Raw genomic sequence first — 22,488 nt, 5'->3', positions numbered from 1 at the left:
CTATAGGGGAGAGGTATGCGCATATTAAGGAAAGCACTTATTTTCTCCCATATTTCAATAGATAGGACTCTGAAAACTATATGTACATAAGCGGACATCTGTTATATGAACGTTAGAGTAATTTTTCTGATAAAATCTCTTTCAGTTTTTGTGAAAATAGTTTTATAATAAAAGTAGTCAAAATAGCCGATTTCCGACGGGCTAAATGCGCATATTTATGTTTTTAGCTATAATTCATTTACACTTGCAATATTTTGATATTTAGTTGAAAATGGTAGAGACGGATGTTAAACATACGTCAAGACTAAAATTTTGGTGAAATTTTATACATCACTAGTTATTCTGCGTGAAACATAGTTAGGTATACCATATGGCCATAGTTCATGGTAATATTTTGTTCATATCGTATTTTTATCGGATCAGTATGAAGTTCTTCTGTTTTCGCTGTGAGATTGTGACTTGGGCGTAGATTTCATGTTTCAATAATGTTTAAAAAATATAAGACTTATCTATTTTTTCTTGATATAGGCATTTAACCTGCCTGATATGGGCATTAAAAACCTGTCTCCTATTCCAATATCTTATCATTTACAACTTTGCAAAAAGCTTCAATTTGTTGAATTTCCGATTTCCAGATGAATAAGAGTTATAAACCATTAACATTTTTGTTCCCAGAATCTGTACGAACAATAATTAAAGTTTAATATATTTTAACAAAACTGTCAAAAATCTTGTTTGAATTTTTAATTTTTTTTGGTTTTATAAAACAATCAAATTTCTTCATGTCATATTTCAATAGCGTTTTACCCTCAACCTGCATTGATTAGATACGTTGAATCTCCAGCCATATCGTCAATCGGCTATATGCGCATATTACCCAACATGCGCATTTAAGAACACTTCCTCCTATCACCCTTTATTTCTCAGAGTTATTCAAATGGTTACAAAGGATGTCTTCAAAGCTCTTCGAAGACATACATATTTGACTCTCTGGAGCTACTCCTATATATAAAAGTATACTTTTATATATAGGAGTGGCTCCAGAGAGTCAAATATGTATGTCTTCGAAGAGCTTTGAAGACATCCTTTGTAACCATTTGATTTAAACTTTTGCTATTATTATTCAAAATTAAAAGCAAACCTGTTCAAGAGAAAATTTACAACTTATTATCTTCCATCAAAGTTTTGACAACACGTTTTACTCAAAATTTCAGCTCGAAAAATGAGGATCGTATTACGTGATTTTTTTAAGTTAAAGATTGTACGATTCTTCATGAAGAGGCACCTGACTTAACTAAAAACTAAAGGTCATTTTACAAGTTTGTGGCAGAGTCACTGTTCAAGCATTTGAACATTTAGTTTAGCTATCATTAAATTTCTCAAACAAAGTTCAAACATTTAATATTGCTTTTTTATCCTTTTCAAAATATTTAACAGAATGAGGACTGTATTCGAAAAAAATGCAACACTATCATATGTGAATAACTTTCGAACGAATGGATTAAAATTGATGAAATTTTCAGTGATACCATCTAGTAAAGTAATGTTCACATGTGTAAAATTTTGTGACGATCTGTCAAGTGGTTTTTGAGATGGCGTTTTATGACTATGATATTGACCTAAATGTTCCATCCGCCATCTATTTTGCACGCTATAAACGCACGGTTTTTCTACATCAAGGCAATTTTTGTTGACGTTCTTAATTTACTGGAGCTCATCTTTCAAAATAACTAAAATCTTTTTTATCGAAATTCTGACAAGTTTAGCAGATTATCTACCCTTTGCAAGAAAACTACATTATTGAGTTTTTATCACTCCACAACAGTTTTCGCATAATGGCACAAATCCAGATCCAACCAAACTAGGGAATCAACTTTGAGAAACCTTTAAAAGCGCTATGGACGGGGAACAAACGCATTTAAAGGTATTTTTTTCGTCAATTTGGCCATTTATTAAACTCATCGTTGTGTACCACTTATCGATCGGCATCTTCTACAGATCGTCACCCAAATTTAGAACTAGATTTACAAATTTTTCTTTTTCTTTTTCTCCGGAACTTTCAAGCGAGGCTTTTTAAACGAAAAATTTCAGACAGAAGATCAACCACGTGTCCGCTAAAAAGTTCGTTTCGATTTCCTTTATGAAACTACTCAAATTTTCATCCCACTAACTTCAAGAACAATTTACCTCATGAACTTCGGTCGTATAGTTGTTTCTAGCTGTTTTGGGATCTCTCAATGGGACTTTCCTAGATTTTCACGATCCTGCCCAAAAATTTAGCCAATAAACTTATTTATTAGACGCTATCTCAAAACCACTCGACAGATCGCCACAAAATTTTGCATATGTGAACATTACATTACTAGGTCGTATCACTGAAAATTTCATCAATTTTTATCCATCTGTTCGAAACTTATTCAAACATAAAAGTGTTGCATTTTTTTTCCTTTTTTATAGGAATTTAGCCCATAAAGGTTATTCTTCCTCGTTACATTTTTTTCGAATACAATCCTTATTTCAAGAAATTTTAAACTCAGGCATCGAGATATGGCTTAGAAATCTTATCACTCCAAGAATCAAATATACTAGCTCTTTGTTTTAAATATCATCGATTTGTTTTACTCTATCTGGAATTCATACATCAAGAACTACGAAATCTTTCACCAAATTTGAAAAATGAATGAAAATCAAAGGATTTCACAATGCAGCATTTAACTTTTATAACTTTTTTATTATCGTATACGATCCGATTTTGTTAACACTTTCTTAATGCGATTAAATTGTTTAAATAAACTAGATAGTTTTGATTTGTTTTCAGCCTATACATCTCAAAGATAACACCTGGTCGATCGCTTGAACCCGTTCTTTGAACACGATCACAAATTGGTGAATGAATTTGTGTATCGCATCATAAAAAATAATTTAAAATCTATGCTGATACTTATAGGGATAGAAATAACACTTATTTTTCTCTGGAGCCATTTTTGACTCTCTGGAGCCACTTTCAATTTTAATATTATTTAATCGTTTATTTTAGATTATTAGTAAAAAAACAACAAACTTGATTCAAACAATTCTATCTGGTACAGGGTGGCCAGCGGATGTCCATAATCAAATTCCCGGTTTTTCCCGGTTTTTCCCGGTTTTCCTGGTGAAGATTTAAATCTTTTTTCCGGTTTCAACATACCCAGATAAATACTCCGAAATTTGTCTATACCGTAGAAAAGACATTTAACAATTTTTAAGTGAAAGTGAATTAAACGATTTTAAATTTCAATATTTAATTCTAATTTCAATTGCTACAAAAGTTTACAAAATTTACCCTTTCTGAAGTGTCAAGAATTTAAGAGATGATTTCTATTTGAGGCGCTGATTCCAAGCAATCAACCTTATTTATCAGCTCAAGAGTTGATTGAGATTCTATTAACCTTTGAAAAAAGGTCTACATTTATTTTAACAATGTGTATCTACCCTTTTTTTAGAAAAGCTGAAAAACATTAGTAGGATCTCAAAATTTTAGATTTTTTGTCATATCAATTTTATCGAACATCGTGAGTTGTATTGACTTCAGAGTAATATCATTTTTCATTTCGTTTTTTACCGGTTCTGTAAAATACGGAAATTTCGAAGACATTGAAAAAAAATTATTACGTTTTATGAGATCTACATCGAGAAAACATTTAAATTCTAGAGGGCAACAAAAGTTGATAGAAATCGTTACCGATTTTCATATAAGGCCCTGAAAAAATCACAAAATATAATTTAAATATAAAGAATCAATTGCCGTTATAAACTTCAAATCGAACATTTTTGCCCTTTAACCCTTTTGACTCTGAGAGCTTCATATAGGTGTATAAGCTCATATCAATGTTGAATTTACTTAGAACTGATGAGGTTTAGAGCTTCCAAACGACATATCAATTAAAATAGGATTTTTATATTTGATTTCTATTCTCGGTTAATTTTAGTTGCATAAATTCATTTGTTTTTCAAAACTTAAAATTTCCACAGAAATTTCAAAACAGACTCTGATTTGGAAGCTGTACATTTGTTTGAAAATTTGCATTTCAATCTTAATCTAGGATTGTAAATTTGAAATTTCAGTCTGATTTCTGAATAAGAAATGTTATTCTGAAACCTGAATTCTGAATATAAATTCTTCATCTGTATTTTGAGTCCGACTTCTGTATGAATAATAGAAATTTTAAACGGATCTCTTAGTTTAGATTTTATAGCTGAATTTTGAATCCAAATCTAAAATAATTCAAATTTTGAAATTCTAGATTCAATCTTGAAAATTTATTCCGTGTGATACTTTTTCGGCAAACAGTCTATTGAATAGCAAAAATGACATTTTATTATTGAATAAATAGTCGTTTTGTTCGACTGCAAGCCGAAAAAGTATCTCACAGAATCCATTAAAAGACGACAAATCACATATGAATTTTATTTCAGAATCTGATATTTGAATTTTCAATTTGAGTTCAAAATTCTGTTTTTAATTTTATTGTTTGAAACATGTTTTCTAAAGTAGAACTCTTATGGCTAGTTCTTTCTAACATTTGAAGGAAAATATCAATTGGTGAACAAATACATACATGCAACTCCATGTCTTATTTAATATCAACAGAACCAAATTGACAAATTTATATCTAAAGCTTCTGAAAAAAATTTTCTTGATGAACTTTCCCATTTAGTATGTGAGTATATTAGGAGGAAAAATAATTTCTTTAGTTGACAGTTTTTCCCAGTTTTGATTTCAAATTCCTCCGGTTTTCCCGGTTCGCTGGCCACCCTGCTGGTATCATCAAGAAATTTCGTTTGTAGTTAAAAACTTTGTTTTCGAATGTATTGAGATACGATCAACTCCAAAGTAAACTTTATTACATGCACATGTTTTCAGCTAATACTCACCTGTTTCTTCTTGAATACTGCATTAAAGACTCCAGCCAGAATGTAGGTTGAGTTCCATAAGTTATACTAAGAGTAACCCCAGGAATGTAATATATCACTCACGCAAACAAGAACAACGTCCTGTACTTAGAACCGAATTGCAATACTACAGGTACACTAGATAGGGTCCTCGGAAAGTGTGTGTGTATTTTTTTTTTTCTTCATTTTATTTTCAGTGTTCATCTACGAACATGGCTCAGTAATTCATCATACATCATGGAATAATCCACTTACTGTTTTAATACTATATCAGTTTGAATAGTACTCTTCTTTTCGTTACCACATTTTATGTTTCGTTCACATTTTGTTTTTTTTTCTTCTTCTTGTTTCTACACTAACGTGTGTGTGTCTCTTCAAATGCCATTTCCATCAATAGTTTTGTTGAGTGCGAGTGTACGTGTGTGTGTGTTTATGTTTGTTTACGTATGTGTGTATGCTTAATATCAATAATTTTCTCGGTTTTACTGTTATTCTGGTGTACAATATTTATCGTTATGGTAGGGAAAATAGCGTTTTCATAAATAATTGATCAACAGATATTATTTAACTTAAAACAGGAATGCGTCAGCTGCCATTATGGCTTTTATTCATAGACTACATATTTGTGATGGAAGAAACCAGTGGAAGGAATAAAGATAGTTGAGAAGATTTAGAACAGATAAAGATGGGCATATTTTTTCAGCCTTGTTTCAAAAACAAAAACTAGAATCAAGAAAGATTATAGTGAACTAGGTGTGTTGTTCAAGTTTGAATTTTTCAGTAAAGTTTACTGTTTACCAGTTTTGGCTACAGTACACAGTAGAGCAATGTCGCTTCCACGTTGGTTTTGTCATTTACCAATTCCATCACTATGGTTTTGTAGGTGCGAGTGTATTTGTATGTATGTGTTCGGTGTGTTCGCTAATATCAATACTTGTTATCATTTTATTCTTACTCTGTTTTGTATAATATTTACTGGTGAAGCTATTGGTTGCTTGTTTTGTTGTAAATAGAATGGAATATTGGAATTTTCTGTTACAATTTTCACGTTTTATTTTTTATCAAGTTCCCTACTGATCGTCAAGCACATTGCACTTGATGACGCCATGGTTCTGCACTATATTTATATTGACTTTGTCGACTTTGGCCGGTTCTTCCTCATCGGCTCCGGTCGGTTGTTGCTGGAATGTATCTTTCGGAATAATGAATGCGGACCGCTTGGCGAAGCTCTGGGTCCGTTGGGTGCTGAGAAATTCCTTCTGCGGCACAAATTCTATTTGATAATAATACAGTATGGCGTGGATATGTTTTGGTTCCATTGGGTTGATGAGCGGCAATTCCTTGTCAATCTCATGCAGCTTCCCGTCAAAGTGAACTTCAGCCAATTGGACCGGAGTCGAAAGGTTTTCGTAACTGAATGGTCCTAAATCTAGATGGTTTTCCGTCTCCAGCGTCGATAGGTATCGGTCGATATGAAATTGGTGGAGTTCAGGATTTTCTACCCGGCAGCATTTAACGAGCCAATCGGAGTGGATGATGCTGCCGTGAAGCTGAACCTGAGATGGGACTATTGATCCGGTGGGTTTGAGTTTGGGAAAGAGAGACTGATACAGGCAAAAATGTTCACTGTTTATCTGACCGAATACATCGACCGGTTGAATGATGATCATATCAAGAGTGTAATCATTGAGGAGAAATGCCTCCGGTATAGAGCTGAGTAGCATGATGGCAGACATTGGAATGTCATTTTGATTAGCAACAAATTCGATGAGATCTTCAGCGCGATCCATGCAAAACAGTACGGAAGTCTTGCCCTCTTTGAGGAGTTTTAAACCGGTATACGGGAACAGTGATAAATCCAAGACCTTTTCAAGGTCTTCCAAATCTTCAATATCGGTATTTAGCTTATTATAATACTCGGAATCGTTCAAAAATTCCAACACATGTTCATCGATACAAATTTGATTATCCATGGAATTGAGATTATGAGAAATGGCGAGTGCCCCATCCTTACAGGACACACTCAGTGGAATGCGTTGATCTTTGGTCACCGGAAGTCGTTGATTAAGTTTGAATATTGCTTGGTTCCAACAAGTGTTGGCATTCGGATCCGTGCTGATCCGATTCTCATCGTCTAGTTCCAAATCAAACCAAACCACGAACCCATCCAAAATTCCATCCTCCACACAATTCAGTTCGATCTGAGCTTCCTCAAGCCCGTCTTGCCATCGTTCCAAACACTCAAGATCATTAAAATCGACAGTCATGGACATCACCGTATCCGTTACGAAATCAAAATCATCATTCGCCTTAATCCTACTGACATCTTCCGCATCGTAACACTTAATTCCTTCTCGTGAGATCAAACAATTACTCGGTAGGTTAAAATCGCTGCTAAAAGATTCGTTGATGAGAATATTGCTTGCGGTTAGTGCCCGGGATCTGTAGCCGGTGACGTGCAGTGCCACACTACTGGGCACGATCCGTCCCTCCGGCAACAACAAATTTCGCTTGGCATGGATCAAAGTCTCCAAAATCCCTTCCCCAAATGCTCCCGAGTCCAGCGTTTCAGTCACAATCAGCGAAAACTTGTCCCCGATTTTCAAATCCTGCGATAAGCTCTGGAACAGACAAATCCGATCGCTCAACCCGTTGGCCCCGAAAACGTCCCGCGCTATCTGAACCATAATCTCGGACCCATCGCAGGCCGCCACCTTCCGGATTCCATCACAGTTCAGCGCATACAGCGAAAGCAGCCCGGTCCCGGTTCCAATGTCCAGGACCTCCCCGTGGCCGGCCTTAATCTGGTTCTGGATGGCCGCTCGAAAGGCAGCATTACGCACCTCATCGTTCAGCATCCGGAAGTGCCAACGTTCGACCAGCTCGCACTTGGTGTTCTGCAGATTCTGGTAGGCCTTCAGATATTTGGGCTCCTGCAGCAGCACCCTCTCGAAGCAGATCGAAGCCTCCAGCGAGCGTCCATAGCTAAATGGAATGCAAACATTTACCCCAGGGTTTATTATAAATAATCCGATATTTGATGGTTTGGAACAATGCATGACTCAATGGTTGGAACAAAAATGTTATGATTTTTTTCGAAACCATAAAAATAAGGACCATTCTTTCAAAAATGAAACGAATTTAAAATTAAACTACACAAAAAATCAAATTAATACTGAAAATCATTCAGGGCCAGGGCCGTAGGAAGAACCGACTCATGGGGGGGGTTTTGGTGACTAATGTTTACCTATGATTTTTTACTTAACAACTCAGGAATAAAAAAAAATTAAAACAAATTATGTTTGTAACTATATGATTATTCATTATTATTATTCATTATTGGTAACTTTAAAAAAGACACGAACGCCACAAGGATGGAAAAGTGTCATTGACAAAACTTTTAAAAAAAGTAGCTTTAGAAAAGTGGTCTTGGCCTAAAGGGTGAGCTATGTTTTTCATTAAACCTCTAAAAACAAAATATGAAATTTGCTTCCATCGATGGATAATTTTTTTGAATTTATTTAAAAGTCTTTTAGATCAAAGTTGTATGATTTGATCATAAAATAAGTTCTTTTTAGGGTAGCCCTCAATTTCTTAAAAATAAACTTATTCAATACTCAAATCAAACAAGCCCAATTTTCTGAACTCTTTTGCAAATTCCAAAATTCTAACCTTTGATGAAAATAAATACAATTTTCCAAAAAAAAACAGGAAGAGAAAAAAAAATACGAATCAAATTTGCTTGATGCAAATTTGAACTAAGTTTATGATTTTAGTTTGGAATTTGGCTTTAAAAAAGCTACTATATTAATAATGTTAAACAATACACCATGAAAATAAAAAAAAATGTGCAGATTTTTAAGTTATCTCAGGTTCTAGTTTCTGAAACAGGAAATATTTTTCATAAAGAATAAATGTTTGATTTTTTTTAAATATAATTTGGAATATTTTGCATGAATCAAAACTTAGAAAATTAATTCAAATTCTATTTTATATTTGTGATTTTCAGCTTAATTGTGTGTACATACTAATTCTGATTAAAAACTTTGAAATCTGGAAATTGAATTGACAATTTTTTAAGTTAATGTTCTCTTGAATTTCTCAACAATTTTATGTTGATTGAAAAACGCATTCACAAGCTGAATCTTTTTCTGAATTTTAAATCTGAATTTAAACCTGAATCCAAAAATTTAACTTTGAATCTGTTTCTGAATTTCTATACGATTTTCGAAATGTACAAAAAATACGATTTAAGAATCTTAATTCCAGATTAGAATTTCATGAGCCAAATCTTAGAGCCCTCATTCATGGATCTATTATTGAAATTCTCTAGTCCTACTTTAATCTTAATTCATTATTTCAATCATTTATTTTTAATCTGTTTTATGAATCTGATTGAAAATGAGAATTTCTAATGATGAATCTGAATCTGGTTTTCAATTTTGAATCGCCTCTTAGAAGATTTTAATGTTGAAATTTTGTGTTAGAAAAAAATTTATGAACTTCGAATTTGAATATAGAACAAATCTCTTCTTTTTCCACATTCGGAAAATTATTATCAAAATATTGAAAATGCATTTGATCTTCGAAAAACATGATTCAAATTTCATATGAATGCAAAACCGAAATCGAACACGGGTTTCCTACTTTCTTATGATTATTCGAACTGAAAATCAAGAATCCCAAGCTTGATCCACCATAAGAAATACGAAAATATGTAGAAATACAATTCTGGTTATAGGAATATGGAACCAGAACCTCCAAAATGGGTTATATTTAAAATTTAATATTCAGACCTGAATTTCTATGATGAGGTTGCCAAGATTGGCCCGGATATTTATTATTGAATAAGGGAAAAGTCCGATCCGACCCGATTGCCCAGATTTCATTGGAAATGCCCGGATTTTGCCCGGGATTGTCCTCATTCTCATTCTCAAATGAAACTTAGAAAAAAACAAATAGTATTGTAATTTTTTTTATGTGTTCAAAGTTTTTGCATCAAGTTTGAAAGAATAATCATTCTAGATTTTTTATGGGTAATTTCTGGGTTTTGACCAAAATTGCCCGGTTTTGCCTGGATTTGGTCAACAATTTTTAAATCGAATACACGGATTCAAAACATTTGCTCGGCCCGGATACATGCTGTAAAAAAATCTGACAATCTTATTCTATGCACAAGTGAGAAAATTTTGAAAAACTGTAGCAGAATTTTGTACTTGAAATGGGTTTTTGAGGTTTTTGTATTAGTTTTCAGTCCAGATAGTTACTCTTGAATATCTTTGCTCTACTATCATAATTTGAGTATGAATTTAAAATTTTGAGTGTAGAGTAGAATACCTCGCTTGCTTTTTTGGACACTCATGGGGGGGGTTTAACCCCCAAAACCCCCCCCGTTCCTACGGCCATGTTCAGGGCATTGTAGCGTTTTGATTAAATACGTGTAGCTGTTTCGTCTTGAGTGTGTAGTCAATTCTACCATTAGAGTGAAAAAGAAACCAAAGATGCGCATATAATTTTAAGAGTGTAAGCTGTCAAACAAAAGCGTACAGCTATTCAATTTAGGATAGCCGTAAGTTTCGTGCCATCCGTTGCATACAGGATCTGTAGCCCGTAAAGATCCGGACCATTCCACATCAGCTGATAAAGGTGAGCGAATACAAATCGGTTAGCACGGATCGGATAGACATCCATTCTTCCCCAACTCCCCAACAGTTGCGACGCGACAACATCCATCCCCGACGGATTGAAGGCCAAACCGAGCAAAGCTGAAGGTAAAACCAGGTTATCAAAACCAACGGCCCAAACTGGGTGAGTGAAGAAATAGCGCTGCAAATTTTTGAGAAACAGAGAGGAACAATGTTTTTTATAGAGCCGTTGTTGATGTGAGAGTATCACAAAAATCATTATAACTCGAATTGTACCTACTGAACTTATACTCTTCTCACTACGAAACGAATTAATAACCCAAGCAACCAAAAGTCACATATTTACTTGAATGAACGCATTGATAGTTACATATTGGCTGACAAAGAGAAACAACTGCCCAATTCCCTTTAGTAAACTTTATGTACTCATTAATGAACTTGAAAGTTGCAAAAGTGATTAATATGTACGTTGTATGTGACTTGTTTTGCCCAATTCCCATTAGTGAACTATATGTGCTCATTAACGAACTTGAAAGCTGCAAAGTGATCTATACGTACGTTATACGGAACTTAAGTCACATAAAGGGCACAAAAGTGCTCAAACGGGATTTGATAAATCACAAAAAGTGCATTGATGTGCTTTAAAAATCAAATCATCTCTTCGAGTTTTAGTTTCAGTTAGAACAACATCTAGGCGTGGTCTCGTGGTAGCGTGTTCGATTCTCACCACGAAGGTCGGGGTTCGATCCCCAAGCCGGGCAAGTGTTTTTTCAATTCTGATGCGATATATGTAGGAAATGTAGCAAAGAAGAAATTGAGCAATTTGTCGAGTTTGAAATCCGTCGCGTGGCATCATGGCGGCACCGGTACAGAACACAGTAAATAATCAAGAGAAGGTGATATGAACCGAAGCCTACGGTTCAGTTGAGACAGTGAGAAATCTTTCTGCTCATTTTTCGATTTTTTGGAAGCTGAATTATGAGGCCGCTGGAAGCTGAATAGAAAATCATTAAGACTGGTTTTGGAACTTGAAAGTATCTATAAGAACTTAAATTTTGAGCTGCATAGAACATACTTCATATCAATGATTTGGCTGAGTAAGCGTTTTTGTACCTGTTTTATGGGACTTTCGATTGCTTGGGAAAGACAGTTGTAATCTCAAGCTTAAAACTAGCTGACGTGTTTTACTTTCATCCGTCTTACCAAATTTAAAGAAGCTATTAGACATAGCAATTGAGAAGCTAAATTCCCGTTTTGAGCCAATCAGCTGTGTGGCCAACAGACCCAGCTACAGGCAGTCGGAGGTGCTACGGGCAGTTGATGTGCGCCCGTGGAGCAGTGTTGCCAATTCCTGTGATAGTCGCCCCGACGCAAAAGCTGTCATATTCCTGTGCCGAACCAACTGTGACATGGATGTTATTCGTCTTGTTTGTCAGTTTGTACACGAATGTAATAAATACGGGCACCCTTAACTTTAATAATGTAAGCTAATAATGTAAACTAGACTAGCTTTAAAAAAGTTTCTTCTTCATTTCTGTCATTCAATTTTTCTTCTACTGAGAATTATAATTTTCTGATAAGCCATAAAATTAAACCAGAATTTTGTATTTCGATTATGGATTATGGTTGCCGCGTTTATGGAATTCCCTGAAATAAACTTCAAAAATACATAGAATAAAGGGAATTCCCAGGCGTCTGGAAACGATGAAAAACTGTTTAAAAACTGATTCTTCTACCAAAACTATCAGATCTACCGATACCGTCTATTGGACGCATCTGGTAACATACTAGAGATACGATCCAGAGGTACACCGAGGGTCCAAGGGTGAAGGCAAACCAAACTGGTCTTAGCGTAAACACGAACTACTGCGACGAGTTCGAACGCGCTCGGCTTCAAAAGCTCCGTCGAGTGTGCGTGTGAGAGAGCGGTGGCAATGGCTACCGCTATCCTGACATCTCACATGTCTATTACGTAGCAAACGCCGAAAATACTTCACCAGTGGGAGTAGTCTGACTCAAGCACGGTAGTATCTAAGTAAAGCCGTTCATACGAATAAAACTGTGCGAATAAGACATGAACTTCTTCGGAAATTTTGCGGGAGGTCGAGTCGACGGCCTCTACTAGGCCATTGTAATCCACGAGAGAGAGCAGAAGCCGACCCTAGCCAACTAAAGTTTTCGGATGCAATTGAGACAGAAGTTTGCTCCGAAATCTTTGGAAGGAAACTTTGTCGGTTATCCTATGAATTCCAAAAGTTATTGGATCTACAACCAGTTATCAAGAACCCTGAAATTTCCCCACAGGTACAAAACGATGTTAAAAAATTCTTGCAACGATTACATTAGGTGTCGCTGTAACACAATAAGTTATTTCGGATTCTAACTGGACATAGCTTCAGCTTGTTTTTCCCGATACAGGCACATTCAAGTTCAGCATACAGAAACGGAATGCGCAGTTCAACACGAAAAAAAAGTAAAATTTACCGAGATACTGGGATATTCTTTTTCCACCCCTCTTTCGAAGTAAATTTTACCTTTTTTTCATTCACCTACGAAAAATGTGAACCATCCCTATGGCCACATATCTAATTGTTTATTAATTATGTGTTTGTTATTATTTGTCCCATCGATTGCTATGATAAGACAAATCTCAACACTCCTCCTCAACATAGACATTCGCAGTCTCCTTACTGCCTTCGGCGGCTCCTCCTGAAGATGGAGCTTCTCCTCTTCAACGCACGCACCGAACATAATTGGTCGCATTCATTGCACGACGCTCTAGCCCCTGTTGCAGCTCGACGACCTTACTTCAGGCTTCCAGCTTGATGATCTACCAGTGGCTCCAGCCTGTCGATCTTCAGGCTCAACGACCTTCCTGGTCCGACGACTTCCACCTGGCTCCGATCCGACATCCTTCCATGGGCTTCTGGTCTCGACTCCCTTGCTGCCCATTGTACCTATTTTTGAAAACGAACTTTTTGGCTGGAACTTAATAAAAACGTGAACATCAGTGTGTCGCTACGGTAACTAAAGTGGATATAAACATAAACATTAATCTTCTCTTTCCCTCACTCATGCTGTCTCCACTTACTAGAGCTGTCAGCTGCCATCAGTGAGCCCAGTGCAGTGCGTCGATAAGTTCATGGACCCAACACTTTGGTCGCCTGCTAACTAAGATAAGGAGTTCTGTACGCGTCTGTTCTCCATGTATGGGGCGGCGTGCGGAATGAACAACGTCCTGGTGGTGTTCGGGACCTAAATCTGCAACATCACGACGGTCCTGAGATAGTGGGCCTTGCCAACCCCTGATTGCACAAAACATTTAGCAACGAATAATGAAAGGAACTTGGAGGGAAATCGGCAAAGACCCACGCGAGGAAAAGGGACCAGCGATTGGAAACTTGGGACATGGAACTGACAACGAATTGAAGAGTCGTAGCGCTGCAGGAGGTATGCTGGAAGAGCTCCACGGTACGTACGTTCCGAGATGGTCATACCATCTACTAGAGCTGCGGCAACGCACACGAGCTTAGAATAGCTTTTATAGTGATGGAGAAGATGAAGAAGCGCGTGATCGGTAGTGGCCGATCAACCCAAGAATGCTCCGGTTGAAATCAAGGGCCGCTTCTTCAACATCAGCATCATCAACGTGCATAGCCCTCACCTCGAAAGTACCGGTGACGAAAAAGACGAATACTACGCGCAGATGGAAGTTGTATACGACCGCTGGCCAAAACATGATATCAAGATCGTCATTGGGGATTTTAACGCTTAGGTCGGCCAGGAGGAGGAATTCAAACCGACAATCGGAAGGTTCAGTGCGCACCAGCTGACCAACGAAAACGGCCTCAGATTTATTGATTTTGCCGCCTCCAAACGAATGGCCGTACGTAGTACCTTTTTCCAGCACCGCCTCCCACACAAGTACACCTGGAGATCACCTTACCAAACTCAATCACAGATCGACCACGTTTTGATTGACAGCCGGCACTTCTCGGACATCATTGACGTCAGATCCTGTCGAGGCGCCAACATCGAGTCGGACCATTATCTGGTGATGGTGAAGATGCGCCCAAAACTCTCCGTAGTGAACAACACACGAAACCGGCGCCCGCCTCGGTTAAATATCGCGCGACTGAAGCAACCTGAGGTCGCGGCAAACTACGCGCAATCGGTCGAAGCAGCGCTGCCGGCAGAGGGCGAGCTTGACGAAACCCCTCTCGAGTACTGTTGGGATACCATCAAGACAGCCTTCAACAGTGCTGCGTCGTTCCCGAGAAACACGAAAATTCTATCAGAAACTCAACGCATCCTGCAAAGGCTTCGTGTCGCAAGCCGAAATGTGCCGGGATAAGAACGGAGGCATCCTTACGGACAATCGTGAGGTGATCAAAAGTTAGAAGCAGCGCTTCGATGAACACCTGAACGGCGCACATGCAGGAGATCAAAACGGTGGGGGAAGGTACATCGCCGGCGTAGCCAACGACGAAAAGGAGCCACTCCCAACGATGAGTGAAGTTAAGGAAGCCAGCCAGCTGAATAGAAATAAGTCGGCTGGGAAGGATGGCATCGCAGCTGAACTCATCAAAATGGGTGAATCGTCGAGTTCATTCGAATCGCGCAGGGGGCTTCGACAAGGTGATGGTCTATCCTGCATGATGTTCTACGTGGCGCTAGAAGGTGTTATTCGACGAGCGGTGGGCGAAATGCGGGGCACGATTTTCAACAGATCCAGTCAACTTATCTGCTTTGCCGATGGCATTGATATAGTCGGCAGATCATCTGCGGCGGTGGAGGAGATCTACCGCAAACTGAAACGCGAAGCGGGAAGGATTGGGTTGATTATTAATACGTCCAAGACGAAGTACATGCTGGCCTACGGATCCGAGATCGACCGAACCCGCTTGTTCAGTAATAACAAGGTCACGATCGACGGCGACAAGCTGGAGATAGTCGAAGACTTGGTCTATCTCGGCTCACTGGTGACCGCAGACAATGACACCAGTCGTGAGATCCAGCGGCGAATGATTGGCGAAATGATCGTGCCTAATATGGATTCTACAAGCGGTTGAGAAGACTTTGCCCTCGCATGAAGTGTAACTTCATCTGTGGTGTAATCTGTACATGACGCTCATTAGATCGGTTGTTCTCTACTGGCACGAGACATGGATATTGCTCGAGGAGGACCTGCGTACACTCGGGGTATTCGAGCGACGAGTGTTGAGAACCATCTTTGGCGGCGTACAGGAGAACGGAGTGTGGAGGCGAAGGATGAACCACGAGCTCGCGCGCCTCTACGGCGAACCCAGTATCCAGAAGGTGGTGAAGGCTGGCCGGATAAGCTGGGCGGGACATGTTGCGAGAATGCCGGACGACTGTCCTGCAAAACAGGTGTTCGCTACGAATCCGGTAGGAACAAGACGAGCGGGGGCGCAACAAGCGAGGTGGTTAGACCAAGTGGAGCGTGATCTGGCGAACGTGGGGTGCCCGAGAAATTGGAGAACGGTTGCCATGGACCGAGTGAATTTTAGGAATTATGTTCCTCAAGTTATGTCGTGATACGGTATACTATGAAAATAATGTAAATAACGATTTTTTGAAATAAATAGAAACCGAATTTTCATCTCGGATTAAAAAAAATAATAAAAAACCAAATATAGAAATCATTTATTTCGGATATTTTCATCTTTTTGGGCAATCAATTATCGGGATAAAACACAAACATCACAATATAGAGATCAGGTTTTAAAAATATAAAAAATAAATCATTGCAGAATCAATACGAAAACCCGTCGATTTGACGTGTAAACAAAAGCAACATTATAGAATATTACTGTAGGGGGCCGTTCAGATACCACGTGGACAGAAAAATGAGATTTTCGACCCCTCCTTCCCTTCCGTGGACAAGCGTGGACATTTGGCTAACCCCTACCCCCCTCCCCGGATGTCCACGTGGACACATGTGAAAAAGTTTTTGTTTTAAATACTCATAATTTGACAGTTAGAAAACACCATTTTTTGGATTTTTGTTATAGAAATGGCTGATTTTGTAAAACCGAATAAGAATATCCTGATACAAAAAAAAAATAAATTTTAAATTTCTTAATAATCATATTTATTACTTGCTTTCAAGTAGCTACTTATTGTTTCAACTTAAACTGGAAAGGTATGCCAATTTAAGATTTTGATTTAAACATCTTAATATTCATTCACCTTTAGAAAATATTTTGAAAGTACGTTTGTCCACGTGGACATGACCCAAACCCCTACCCCCCTCTTCGTGGACAAGCGTGGACATTTCCATACCCCCCTCCCCCCATAAGTTGTCCACGTGGTATGTGAACGGCCCCTAGTACTGAGAAGTAGGTAAGTATAAAATAAGTAATTTTCAGTCAAAAATCAACTTTCTTGAAAACCATTCAACCATTAGTCAATCAGAAATAAATAATACCGTATTTTTTTCACCTGGAGGCAAACTAGAGGCAACCTAGGTTCGCTCTAACTGCTGTCATCGTGCTCATTTATTGCTCGAGAGGCAACCTAGGTTCGCTCGAAAAAGGGACGGAGTCGCCCTGAGAAAAAAGTCAGTTTTGCGAGAAGTTCACCAATACTCTCAACGTTGTTGTCAAAACATTAAACAGCTGTTTTTGGCTGAAAGCAAAACAGTTGAAATAATGAACGGGAAAATGATTATTGTCGCGATTTTGAACCTCTCAGTCAAGCAAAATCGTACTATCTGCTGTCCAGTGCAATCCGAACTCGAAAAACGGCAATCCGGATGTGAAGAACCGAGTGAAGAAATCCAGTAGGGAGAACAAAATGACAGCTGCATGTAAACATTGCGCTCGTTCTCACGCACACCTACGTATGGAATAACTCGAAACCCGAAACTCATTTTTTTATTCTGACGGTTCCAGAGCCAAATCCGGAATCAAAAAAAAAAATACGTAACATAAAAATATACAATTGTATGTGATATAAAATAAAAATTGGGTTTTTTTTTCAAAATACTTCTACATTATATTTGTCAAGTCAAGTGAAAAACTAACTAAAATTGTCAAATAAATCTACAGCACAACAACATCTAAAACTTTGGCATGTTTCGTTAATACATAATCAGAAGATAAAATCTTCTCCTTCCACACATTAAAAGCAGGATCCGTTACAAAATTTAGCAAATCAGTCGGAACACTGAAGGAAAAGGGGGACGACATTCTCCCCTCTGTTTTTATCTGAACTTGGAAAACGGTCAAAGGACAACCAGCAAGACAATTTCCGTCAGAATCGGGCCCAACAGTTTCATACCAATAGATTACCGGATATCCTATTAACAGCCCAAAGATAGTGGGAACACAAACAGACGCCGGATCGAAGTCAAAAGATAGAGTTTTTCCTTCGGGTGTTTGGCTGATCTGATGGTTTAATTGCTCGAGAGTTTTTTCTATCAGAACCATTTCAGTGGAATTTTCCCCTATCAAGTGTGGTTTGGGCAAATGTTTTGAAACGTTCACAAAAATGAAGTCTTTGAAATTAAAATTTTTGCATCTGGCTAAGTTAAGGAATCCGAAATCGGTTCCAATAGTAAAAGCAATCAAATTTTTCGAAATCAAGTTCAAGTTTTCAAGTTTCTGTAACAAATTGAAAACTTGCTCAGCGTCGAACAAACAGATATCCCATACGAATCCGGTTTTGATTCCCCTCTCAACGAGTTGCAGCTGTTCGATAAGCAGCACAATCCGATGTCCGTTCCAGGACCTTCCGGTAAGAAAGCCCTTCAAGTGAGCTCTCAATGATTTTTCCATAACGAGATCAACTAAAAGAACGCAAAAATGAACAAAAACAAAAACCAGCCAACCATTTAATGTTTCCTCCCAAGTTAAAATTCACTTACCGCTGTAGCCGGACGCCAGTCTCGTTCAACAGTTCCGGATGTTCCGGGTACAATTCCAAGCCCTGCTCGATGACCTCGAATACCTGTTGGAATTTTTCCTCCTGCTCCAACTGGTCTGCGTACTTGCTGACCACAAACAGCAACAGCTCTTCCAGGGAATCTTTCTCCTGGTCCGCAACGATTGCAGCGGCCACGGTTATTCCGAAGGCTCCGGGACCAGCGCCGGAAGCCACCGTCGACGATTCCAACCCTGGGGACTTTTGTGCCAGTACCTTGTGCAGCGCCTCGAAGGCTTTCCGGAATTTCGCTCGCGTTACCAAATCGTAAACTACTTTAAGCTCGCCGACGAAGATTTCCTCATCGCTGCTCATATTTCCCGAACACCGAATACAGTGATTAGCGCGAGTTAAAAATGGGTACCCGGAAACTCCAAAGATTTTTCGCTAACAGCAATTTTCCCCTCAAGGATTCATGGTGTTTTGCTTTGCAGTTGTTGAACTCCACCGCAGTCGATTCGAGGTCCGTTTTTCCTGGCACAACGAGAGAAAACAGCGAAAAATCGATTTTTTCGAAACGCTCGCGCGACGCTGGATCGAAAATATTTTGACAGCTGCTGCTCGCGATCGCGCTGCGCTGTCAACGACGCGACGCCGAGCAAATTTCAAGGTCGAGGCGTCCCGACGCTGTAATCGAACAAAGTGGTGGGTTCAGCTTGGTTTGGTCGAAAAGCAGTTTTTTAGATAGATTGAAGTATTGACAGCCCTATTTACGAAAAACTACACGCTGGGCCGTGTTAAACCATTAACGCTTGAAAAATAACCATAATCGAAGTTTTGTGGGTTAAGTCGTTTTATGAGTTTTCTGCGAAAACTCATAAAATGGGATTTCAAAGAGAACTTCAATAATGGTTATTTTTCAAACGTAATACCAGATCTGAATAATGGTTGAAAAACAACCGTTTTTAAAAATGGGAACCTGATTCTTTCTTATCATAATTAGAAAAAAAAAAAAGATTTACGGAATGAATTTGATATTTTGAAATGTATTATAATACATAGTTTTTTATTGTTATTTAATTTGAACAAGTTGATATAGAATAACATTCATCAGTTCTTATGTTGTTCGATTTTCAGTAGGTGTTGATCCTCCGATTAGTACTATGGACATTTCCGAGAGTGTTTTTGGGTTGCCGGAAGAAGCTGTCTCTTTCTGTATGTAGATCATAAAATCGATTTCCAATTTTCTGTAGGTTCCTGGGTTCAAATCGATTTTCGGTTGAGCTGATTCATATTCCTGCGGAGAAGCATAAGTCGTTTTAGGTTATAAATAATCTATCCGCCTTCTCAATACATTTTCTAATTCCTAAAATTTCCTGCAGATGCCCAATAGTATTTAAAATAAACTCACCTTTTACGCTTCGAATAGCGCTTCAAACTTGAGTTCCAAATCCGGAACTTTTTTATCGGGTGGTCTTTTCGGTACATTTTTTCCGCTGCAGTTGATGACAAATTTTCTCAGCATGTTCCTCGACTCGATTGCTCCGCGTTCCTCCGCGCTCTAACAGCGATTGCCTAAAATGAAACTAGAGATGTGGATCGTAAAAATTATAATGAACACAATGCAAACAGAAAATAATTTACCTTTGAAACTGTGTTGCGAAATTTAAGGAATAAAAACGGAGCCCGATCCTTTGAGTCGCTGAAAAAAACAATGGCGGAACGAAAATTTTCGCTGCTTGTTATTGAAATTGTAACCATTTTTTTGGTTTTCCACCAAAACTTTGAATATGCTTGAATTTTAACAATTCATTCTGGTTGAAAAATAACAATTTTCGAAGTTTTCAGAGAAAAACCATAAAACGGTTAAATAAAACTCGAAAATGGTTATAAAAAAAACGAGCGTGTACCGTTTTAAAAAGAACAAAAGCAGCTAATTTAAACAAATTGAGGAGGAATGAGGAAGAAATTTTTACTAACTGGGCGTTCCTTTATAAATATTTTTAGTGTTAATCTAACGTTCGTAAAAAAAACCACTTTAATTTATCTACTAGATCAAAATAGAAATAAAGGAGAAGCTTTCATTGTCATTCAAAAATATTCAATAAATTATGTAGGGAAATCAGATACACGAATAAACAAAAAATGATTTTGGAATGTTTGTTTAAAATCTGTTGTGAATTCGCAATTTTATTTACCATATAAATCGACTTTCTGGGACTTTTTTTCCTTAAACCTGTTTTTGAGCTGTTTTTCACCTCATGCTTAGTATTTTACAATTCAAGGTCTGAATCTTTTTTTTTTCACCAGAGCGGCCCTTACACAAAAATTACAAATATTAAGTAAGTAAGTATTGCAAATATAAACAAATCTAAAATAATAACAATTTTTTTAGAATTTCAAACTACAAATTCCGACTATAATCGAAACAAAAAAAAAAAAATTACAAATTCAGAAATTCAGACTACAAAACTTACTAAAATAACGAATTATAAAAATTACGAATATGACAAAGATTACACGAATAAAAAAATTTACAAAAAAAAAAGAATACAATATACATACATACAATATAAAATTTGAAAAAACCAATATAATAAAAACATTTAAATTGAATGAATTACAAAAATGAGGCCATATTGGAGTAAAAGGGATATAAGTGCATATTTATTGTTCACGGTCTACGATAACTGAATATCACACAGACTGATTTTCTCTTAATCTACGCTTAAAACTATCCTTACTTATATTAAAGTCGAAACATGAATACACTTGGTTAAAAAGCTTACAAGAAATATCAAAGGGGTTATAAAATTCATTTCGTCCGTAATTCATCATCCTTAATGGTTCGTAATTGCGCAAAGCGCGGGAGGGGACATGGAATGGTATCATTTCGATCAAGTTGGTACTGTCGATGTTTCCAGATAAGATATCAAAGATGAATACACGCCGGAGGAGTAATACACGAGATCCGATTGGTTCGATTTTCAGGATTCCGCATCGATCGTCGTAAGGCGGAAGCCGTTGTGGTTCGTTCCAGGGTAAGTTCGGCAGTGCATATCGCAGGAAACGTTTCTGGACAGATTCTAACAGCTTCATACCGCCTATGGATGAAGGTGCCCAAATTTGGATATTATACTCCAAAACAGAACGGACCAGTGAACAGTAAAGTACTTTTAGAGTGGTGGTATCACTGAATCCTTTTGTGTGGCGTACGATGAATCCTAGCACTGTTTTAGCTTTAGCCACAGTCAAAGCTAGGTGATCCTTAAACGTGAGCGATTTGTCCAGAATCACGTTAAGATCCCTTATAGATTCAACCTTCTCAAGTACAAAATCACCCGCTAGGTAACTATGCGTTATCTCTGTTCTGCTCCTCGAGAAAGTCAAGATTTTACATTTTCCTAGGTTCATCTCCATTGCATTCGCTCGGCACCAAATCATAAGTTTATCGAGGTCTTGTTGAAGTGAAACACAGTCTTCATAATCTGTGATGGTGCGATACAACTTTAAATCGTCGGCGTAAAATATTATTTCCGAATTGATCAGTACGCAAAGGTCGTTCATGTAGAGATTAAATAGCAATGGGCCCAAGTGGCTTCCTTGGGGAACTCCAGAAGGAACGGCGAAAGTTGTGGATTTGATGTGACCCTGTCTGACGAATGCGGTTCTGTCTTGAAGGTATGACTCTAGCCACATGATCAGCCATTTGGGGAATCCGATAGTGTCAAGCTTATCGATAAGTAGTTTGTGCGGGAGCCGATCGAACGCTTTGGCGAAATCCACAAAATTGCGTCGACTTGTTTCTTATCGGATAGAGATCTACTAATGAACGGAACATACACCATCAAGTTAGTAAGTGTTGATCTCTTTTTACGGAAACCATGTTGGCATTCTGCGATGATATGCGATGAAACTGAACTCATTTTATTGAAGATTAACAATTCAAAAACCTTTGCTAAGCAGTTCAGAATTGATATACCTCGATAGTTTTCAACAAGATGAATGTTACCAGATTTATGAA

The 22,488-nt window shown here is 37.8% G+C and overlaps 1 protein-coding gene and 1 long non-coding RNA gene across 2 annotated transcripts; both read right to left on the bottom strand.

The window, feature by feature from the left end:
- Positions 1-5,218: 5,218 nt before the first annotated feature.
- Positions 5,219-19,092, bottom strand: LOC129746283 (protein arginine N-methyltransferase 9-like). The gene is made up of 2 exons (XM_055739880.1): positions 18,469-19,092; positions 5,219-7,917 (listed from the first exon to the last, which is right to left on the bottom strand). The coding sequence occupies exons 1-2, from the start codon at positions 18,837-18,839 to the stop codon at positions 6,003-6,005; spliced, it is 2,286 nt and encodes a 761-aa protein (XP_055595855.1). The 5' UTR covers positions 18,840-19,092; the 3' UTR covers positions 5,219-6,002.
- Positions 19,093-19,490: 398 nt separating this feature from the next.
- LOC129743421 (uncharacterized) lies at positions 19,491-20,240 on the bottom strand. Its single transcript, XR_008736604.1, has 3 exons — positions 20,109-20,240; positions 19,876-20,050; positions 19,491-19,761 (listed from the first exon to the last, which is right to left on the bottom strand). It is a non-coding gene; the product is annotated as an uncharacterized LOC129743421 (long non-coding RNA).
- Between the last annotated feature and the right edge of the window lie 2,248 nt (positions 20,241-22,488).

The sequence above is a fragment of the Uranotaenia lowii genome, chromosome 2 (assembly GCF_029784155.1).
Source record: "Uranotaenia lowii strain MFRU-FL chromosome 2, ASM2978415v1, whole genome shotgun sequence".
NCBI classification, from domain to species: domain Eukaryota; kingdom Metazoa; phylum Arthropoda; class Insecta; order Diptera; family Culicidae; genus Uranotaenia; species Uranotaenia lowii.
Note: the sequence above shows the minus strand (reverse complement) of the source record. Positions and strands in the feature narration are given on the sequence as shown.

What these genes read in the sequence shown, in the direction of transcription:
- LOC129746283 (XM_055739880.1), bottom strand. Translation starts at nt 18,839, where the DNA reads ATGAGCAGCGATGAGGAAATCTTCGTCGGCGAGCTTAAAGTAGTTTAC. An exon ending in ACTGGCGTCCGGCTACAGCG is followed by an intron (nt 7,918 to 18,468) that starts GTAAGTGAATTT and finishes CATTCCATTTAG; the next exon opens with CTATGGACGCTCGCTGGAGG.